At 39.8% G+C, this 8,162-nt stretch overlaps 1 protein-coding gene across 1 annotated transcript in view; it reads left to right on the forward strand.

The window, feature by feature from the left end:
* SLC38A1 (solute carrier family 38, member 1) overlaps positions 1–7,018 on the forward strand; it is a 90,436-nt gene extending 83,418 nt beyond the window's left edge. The window contains exons 18-19 of the mRNA XM_011987525.1: positions 974–5,590; positions 5,628–7,018. Of these exons, the coding sequence (XP_011842915.1) occupies positions 974–1,075 (102 nt within the window). The 3' untranslated portion in view covers positions 1,076–5,590; positions 5,628–7,018. The remainder of the gene's footprint in view (positions 1–973; positions 5,591–5,627) is intronic.
* Positions 7,019–8,162: the final 1,144 nt, after the last annotated feature.

The raw sequence follows: 8,162 nt of genomic DNA on the forward strand, positions 1-8,162 counted from the left end.
GTAAATTACAAGTTGATGGGTGCAGCAAACCAACATGGCACATGTATACCTATGTGACAAACCTGCACGTTGTGCACATGTACCCTAGAAGTTGAAGTATAATTTTAAAAAATACCTGAGACAGGGTAATTTATAAAGGAAAGAGATTTAATTGACTCACAATTCCACACGACTGGGGAGGCCTCACAATCATAGTGGAGGGCAAACAAGGAGCAAAGGCACATTTTACATGGTGGCAGGCAGAGAGCATGTTCAGGGGAACTCTCCTTTATAAAACCAACAGATCTCGTGAGATGTATTCACTATCACGAGCACAGCATGGGAAAGATCTGCCCCCAGGACTCAATTACCTCCCACCGGGTCACTCCTATGACGTGGGAATTATGGGAGCTAAAATTCAAGATGAGATTTGGGTAGGGACACACCAAACCATATCATCATCTGTCCACCTATGGCCTTCATCAGCCTTTCAGGTAACTTAGTTTTTGACACCTGTTTCCTATTTCACTTAAATCTATTTTGCTTTTGTATGTTTTTTTCCACTTTTTCATACAGAAATGTTTGCTTGCCAGTGATCAGCTAGGTTGGTAGGTAATGAATAACAAAATGACCTGGATATTTTCTAAGGCCTTTTTTTCCCCCTTGGGTGGAAAAATAAGTTGAAAAAAACCAAAAAGAAAACCAAGCAATTGGAAAAAGGAAAAAAAAAACTGAAAGGAACAAGAAAGCAAAAAAAGGGAAAAAAAAGAACAACCCGCCTAACCTTGTTTTTTTTTTTTCTATTTTCCCATCCTTGCAGAATCGGATTCATACAATTTTAGAAAGATTCTCACAGTTCAGCCATGGTTGTGACAAACTCTGAATATCAGGGGACACAAAGGGAGAGGGAAAACCATTCTATTTTTTTTTCCCCAGGTACATGTGGAAAATTTTTGCTGCACTGAAAATAACCCTTGCCTTTCTCTTGCTCCAGGCTGCCCTTTTCTTGGGCCTGGGGGTGGTGTTCTCCTTGGTCAGCATTCCCTTGGTCATCTATGACTGGGCCTGCTCATCGAGTGGCGACGAAGGCCACTGAGACCCGCCAAGAAAAAGAAACAGCCCTGTTGTCTACTCAGTCAAGTCCCCACACATCAGCAATCTCTCACCACTTATTCTGCAAGTTTACAGAAGCAAACAGAAATGTACAGAATACTTAAAATGGAATAATACTTTGGTTGCAAAACAGAGACGTGTTTCTATAATGCTTCATGTCCCTCCAAGATTTGGGATCAATTTAGGGATTGTGAATTTTTTTTTCAGTTTTCATACAATCATATTTCCCAGTACTTTTCGCAGTCATTTTTTACCCGTCTAACTCTATGTTTTGTGGCTTCCCAGTCTCTTAGAACTTTGGAAACATGATATGCAATCATGTTTATTTATTATACATCCAGATTCTGAAATAATTTTCCTACTGATGTTCAGCTCACACTATCTGTACCTTTTTAGAAGAGAAAAGAATCTTGAATTGTATATATTTATTTTGCTTTACAGAAAAAAAATGGTTTCGTAAATAATTTGCCTATTTTGGTTAACATAGCACACAGAGATAATCATCTGAAAGTTATAGGGCACTGCCACTGCTGAATCAGAGCATGCCCAATATTTGAGGTGGCTCTGATCACCTGGCAGCTGAGCTCGGGTAGTCCAGTGGACTAGCTGGTACCACATCCATTCCCATCCAGAGACATTCTCTGGCAAGTGTTCTCAGCTGAAAAGTCATTGGGGATGATTCTTACCTTGGTAATTAAATGAAGCTACACATTTGAGTAATCTAGCAAATGAAATATTGTTTCCCTCTTGGCAACTTGTGTCAGAGTTACTCTGGTCTGAGTCAACTTTCGCTGGGGAAAACCTATAGAACCTACTGCAAAATGATTGTCCAAAATGCCTAAAAAAATACTACTCTGATGCATTTAGCCTTCAACCCTGTCTCGCTGAAGGGAGAAAAATGTTTTAGTACATTACAGGCCCAGCAGCTTTTATTCATGTCCACCAGCTAGTTGCACAGAGAATCATGTGTACCTAAGTAAGGATGATCTAGGATAAGTAACTCCTGTTTTATATTGAGTACTTTAGGGAAGTCTTTAAAAGACTTGTTTTATATCTATAAATCTAGGTTATTACAAATACAAGATTTTTGTACCTTAAATAAGCCTCATTTCCATTTCTTCTTCATTAATTCTCCATCTAGTCTTGTGGGAAAAAAAAAAAAAAAACCCCTCAGAGAAAGTCTTTGTGAAGAGCTTCTGACAGAATCACTGAGTACCTTCCTTCCCCCAGATGAGGAAGACAAGGGGGTCTCAGTGACTGTGCTGTCTCCTCTTCCCTTCCCCAACCAAGGACTGTGCCATTACTGCCCATCTCAACTGTCCATGCAGGAGGACAGAGTTGCCTGGTACTCTTACCCTAGTCCCTCTCCTAAAGGGAGCACGAGGAAACTGAAGAGACTGAAAAAGAGGAGAGTTTGTAGCTGAAAAAGGAATAGGGATAGCAAGGAAACCCAGAACTGCATTCCCCTAAGTGGGGCTATGCCCTGTGATAGAATTGTCCGTAGCTTGCATATGGTGAGAAATGCGCATGCTCCGTGAGTTGGCCTCTTGAAACAGGACTTATGTTTCCTCTATATTCTGGTTGAATTTTCCAAACACATAATTTCACTGAGCACAGATTTCTTATCCAGAGATAAGTAGAATCTAACTGCAGACTGTTTGCAGAGTTTCCAGGCACTTAGCCATGTTCTCTTCCTGACTCAAATCCCCAAAGGCCTTCACTCTCACTGAGAATCACACTAATGTCCCATAGATACGGCAGGCATTGAAGCACCTGTCGTGATCCTCTTGGGGGGAGAATGAAAGGTTATTTTCTGCATTGCATCATCATAGCTTTTAATATAATGCTACAGAATCATATCCACATTAGGTCAGAGTTCAGATATCTAGATATGAATACCTACCCTAGCCATATCTATGGTCATCTCTGTCCTTTTCAGCAATGTTTTCCATATTATATAAGCAATGACAGAAACAGAACAAGCCAAGATTCAGTCGGTTCTTGGGAGCTTGTCTAGAGCACCAGTAATGAAATAGCCAGGTAGTGGGATGACCTTACCTTTAAAAATACATAATTTCATTCACAAGCTATATTATGCTACTTTGTATTTTCCTTGTTACTTTATAGCAATTCATTTTACACTCACAAAGTCAATTTAGAACATTATCATTAACTGGGATGTGTAGGATATTTTGGGGCCTCTGGGTTTCACGTGTCAATACAAGGAATATTTATTTAAAATAGATTTGTTTAGAGGAGGCACACTGTTGTTGCTGTGTGTGATACCACACATATTTTTAAAAACCTTTGTATGTTTATCTAAATTTGTTGTTGACTGAATGTAATAGACCTACTGTGATTTGTCAAATATCACTGATTAGTTACATCCTTTGTGTGGGATTAGCTGTAAAGTGTACTGCTCTTATTCTTGTTCAGAATAGTGAATTGGTAGCCAAAAATACATGTATCACAGATGTTAGGTCGAATTTAAACAGCACAGTCAAGTGCTCTGGAAGTTTTTCTGCTAAATTAGTAGATTAAAGAATACTATACCTTAGCCATGGGAAGCAGCACGTTTTCCTTTGGTAGGTAGGATCTCTATACTAGTGAACAGTGCCAGTTTCACACTTTGGATTTAGAACTGTTCTCTAGTTATTGTAACACAGAATACTGTCAATCCCTAATTTACTTAATGTTACTTATTGGAAGTGGGGCTGTTGAAATACGCACAGGAGGGAAACCTACTCTGTTTAGGCACAGGGAGCCCCAATATATAAGGAGATCATATTCCAAAGGTTGTCAGTTGATCAGTTGATTGTTTGCAACCTGGAATGTATTTTCCTTTAGAGACCATGTTATCCGCGGTGGTTAGGCCCCTAGAGCAGCTGGAAAAGATGATCAAACCCATAGTTTAGCTGAAATCGAATAATGTAATAGGTTTGCTAAAGAATCTAACCATCAAATATAATATTGTTTCCAGGGAGGGTGTTTGTTCAGAGTTGCCTGTTAGTAGAATCTGGACTGTCCATCCCAGCCACATCCCACCTACTGGACAGTGAGAGTAGAGATGCCACCAGACTACAGGTGACCAGAGTGGCCTGAAACATGGTGTCCAGCAAAAATGGGGAGGAATAAGTCCATAACTGCCAGAAAGCCTGATGGTAGGAGGAGGGTGAAGGAGGGTGAAGGGGCCTCTCATGGGTCAGAAACCTCCAGGGACATCCGTCAGCTGCTACCTCTGCTGTTGTCTGGATGGTTCAGGCATAGTCTGCCTTCTTCTGCTTGTCTGACTTTTGGCTCCTATGGCCCATATCCTGCCCTGCCCACCACAGAAAAGGATGCTGCTGCACAGCTTCCCCCATGTACCAGTCATTGAGGCCAGCGCACAGCACTTTTAATGTTTTTAGTGCTAGTAACCATGTTTTAACTCTCCAGGAATCAGCTGGGAGGTTAGAAAACAAGAAAAAAGAAAAAAAAAAAGCTTTCCACCCACTTTCCTTTTTTACAGGTACAGACCCTGTTGAGAAAAAGAAGCACCCAGATGGGTGATGGTGATAGGGCTTATGGTGGACACAGGTTGTGGTAAGATTCCTCAGTGTTTCAGAGAGCACCTAAGACTGTTACCCTGAAACTGACTGCTTTTTGGAGCTTGATTCATGCCTCTAAGCCAGTGGTTCCCAAAGTGTGGCCCCTAGACCAGTAGCATTAGCATCATCAGGGACCTCATTAGAATGCAGATTCTCAGCCCCCTCCCAGACACGGTGAAGTCAGAAGCTCTCAGGGAGGGACTCAGCAGATGATTCTAAAGTGCATCAAGTTTGAGAATCACCCTACGTCAATGAGTCTCACTTTTACTTCCCATTCATCCTACCTCACAAGATGATTCCTAGGACTCATGGTGCAAGATACAGGAGAAAGGCTTTAGGGAGGGGAGGAAAGGAGCCTGGCGGCAGGGGTCTCTGCAATGGCAAGAAAGCGAGTGAATCCAGGGATGCCACCTGGTCATCCCCTTCTCGTTGAAAATACCAGTGCAGGTGCACATCCCTAAACACAAGCTGCTTGCACTCGGTGTTACCTCGGGCTGAGGCATGATAATATTTTATTTTTTAAAGCTGAGAGGAAATGAAAGTGAGGCTTTAGTGGGGGCGGGGCAGTTGTGAAAGAAATTAAAAGAAAAGACCCTTTGTAAATGCAGACTTAGAAGAAATACTAAATTTGCCAGAAGTAAGTTCTCCAGTGTTTGTGTTAATCGTGTGATGATAATCCTGTCCTCCTTTAAAAGCGAATTCTCTACTGAAAGGTCTGCTCTGCTTAAGGAGCTACAAACTGCTCTCAAAAGAATGAAATAGTGAGTTCCAATTCAGTGGGGCACGGTGTTGGACTATGGCACATTTAGTTGGAGTCGGGGGGAGGTCAGGAATATGATCAGATATTGGATTTTATACCTTAGAGTGAAACCTGTTTGTCTCTCTCAGTTTATCAATTTAAATGGCTTTAGGCTTAGAGGGGGTGTAAACTTTAAGAATATAATTTAGGCTTAGAGGGGGTGTAAACTTTAAGAATATGATTCTCCCATTCAAATTCACAGCAAACATCTAGCCACCTTCAAAACGAAGATACAGACCATCATTTAGCAATACTAATACGTGATTTTCCTTGGGGATGGCAGGTTTGAAAATTCTTTAGCAACAGGACATACTTCCCCTAAATTACAGTGAATTATTTATAACGAGATAAAGCTTTCAGGTACAAACTGAAGGCAGGGTGTCTAACAACTAACAACTATCACTAAATCTCAAAGAGAAAGTTCTTGCAAAATATGTAAAGTTCACAAGGTGCAGACATTTTCCTTCTTTAGGTTTTTATCTAAGGAAGGGCTATGAAACTGGGCCCATCTGTATACAGGCTCGAATTTACATTTTTAAAGGAAGAATCTATGCAGCTGAGGCTTATTGCAGGAAATACTTCATTTGTATGTAAATATTATTGTAAATAAATAGGAGGCTGTATATTTTTGCAGTTGTTGATCCACACTGAAATAGAAGTCTCTAGGATCTGCATATAAACAATAAATGTTTCCTAGATATTAGTGGTTTTGTTTGGGAATTAGAAAAATTTACATTCTCTCCCAGGTAACATAATTCTCTCAATGTAAACTTGGAACCTAAAACCCTACTTAATTGTTTAGAGAAAGAAATGTCTGAGAAATAGTTCCATTGATTTCTTGTGCTGGCATTAAGATCAATTATTTAACAGATAGTCCTCTGAGATACAAATAAGGAATATTTAGACACAAATCCTTGTCATATAGAAACAGATATACCCAAAATGACAAATTGTTTCTTCATAATGATCTTCCATTGTTAACACTGATACCACTACATAGTACATGTGAAAACAGAAGTTGGAGAGAAGAATGTTTTTTTCACAATTGAATTGCTGCATTTCTCAAACTTTGGAATCTATGAAAGCGGGGAGAGGGAACCTGAATATGAATTATGAGCACAAATTTGAAGAAAAGAAAACAAAGAACCATTATCTAATCACGCTTTGAAAGTCCTGCATGTTTGCCTTTTATTTTAGTGTTGACGCCAACATAGACTGTCTTAGGTAATTTCTTCCCCAAACACTTGAATCTTGGTCATTGGTATGTAATCCACTCTCTAGAGTCCAGTGTACTTTAGACTTCATCTGAGTCCGGTACGTGTAGCACACTACTGTTTTATTAATGTAAAAACCTTGTAAATGAATTTCAGATGGGTGATTTAAGTGAGTCACAAGTCACAAAACTTTGCTATTCATAGTTAATCAAATAGAATTGGGTTTTTTTCAGGGTGTGGTGTAAATAAAGAAATGTAAGAAGTTCTCTTCTATAACTGCTCTGTTAACATAGTTTTTAAACATTAAAAAATGTGAACTAAAAATATTTACAAATTTTGTACTTGTTCTTTTGCAATGCAATACTAAACTGGGGCAGTTGAGTACTATATACACTATTCAGGATTTCTGGAGAAGGGTTGTACACATTTGTCAGTGTTCTAGATCATAGAAGGTTATATATTTAAGAACCCTAACATAAATATTTTTTAAAATACTTCTGATAGAAATCTATCTGGCCTGAAATATATACTACATTTCTCCATTCTTCATAATCAGAGTAGATTGACCATAATATTTTCTTTTTTAAGTCAAGTTTATGTTTATAAGTATAAATTTCTGCCCTATGTTGTAGGAAGGAGTTGAGTCTTCCTCTACCCACGTTGCTGCCACCTATAAAATAGGAAATTCTATCAACGCTTTCTTTTCTCAGTAACTATTGGGTCAAAGCTAGTGCAGCCTCTTGTCTTTTCTTTATCCATCATCAGCTCCTCTCCAGCATCTTAGAAAGGCTTTACCAGATCAGCAAGATGGCCAAAGTCTGCTATCCAAGTTCTTCTTGTGGACAGGGCTAGCACAGGAATAGCCTGGGTCTTTTACGGTGTGGCAGGGGATGAAGACCCCCTTGATGAACTCCTCTGGCCTCCCCAGGTGACAGCAGCACATTCTGCGGGGCCTTGGTGGCACACATGCAAAACTCAAAGTAGAAACCTGGGGCACGGGAGTCCAAGTCATGTTCTCCAACCTAACTTCATTCAGAATAAAGCTGATATTTTTATCCTTACATGCCTCCTATGCCTACTTCTTAATTGATCAAAACCCCAAGGGCAAAGGGTGTGAGTAATTATCACTTTTAAACTCAAGCAGTGGTAAAAGTTAAAAGACTATTGAGAATCTGAGCAGATTTTGTTCCAAATCGAAAGGACCAGTCCTGCAGTGCCTTTAATAGTTCTGGCTTCTTCCTTCTACTCTCCCTCCACGAGTCTTTGCTAATACTGTTCTATTCCGTCGTTTTTTACACAGAATTGCCAGGGAAAAACTATTCTTCCCCTTTCCCATGGAATAAACTGTGGGCTTGTATTAGTCAGGGCTCTCCAGAGGGACAGAACTAATAGGATATATGTATATATGAAAGAGAGTTTATTAGGGAGAGTTGGCTCACACCATCACAAGGCGAAGTCTCACAATAGGCC

Source organism: Mandrillus leucophaeus, unplaced genomic scaffold (assembly GCF_000951045.1).
Source record: "Mandrillus leucophaeus isolate KB7577 unplaced genomic scaffold, Mleu.le_1.0 Scaffold1089, whole genome shotgun sequence".
Taxonomy (NCBI): domain Eukaryota; kingdom Metazoa; phylum Chordata; class Mammalia; order Primates; family Cercopithecidae; genus Mandrillus; species Mandrillus leucophaeus.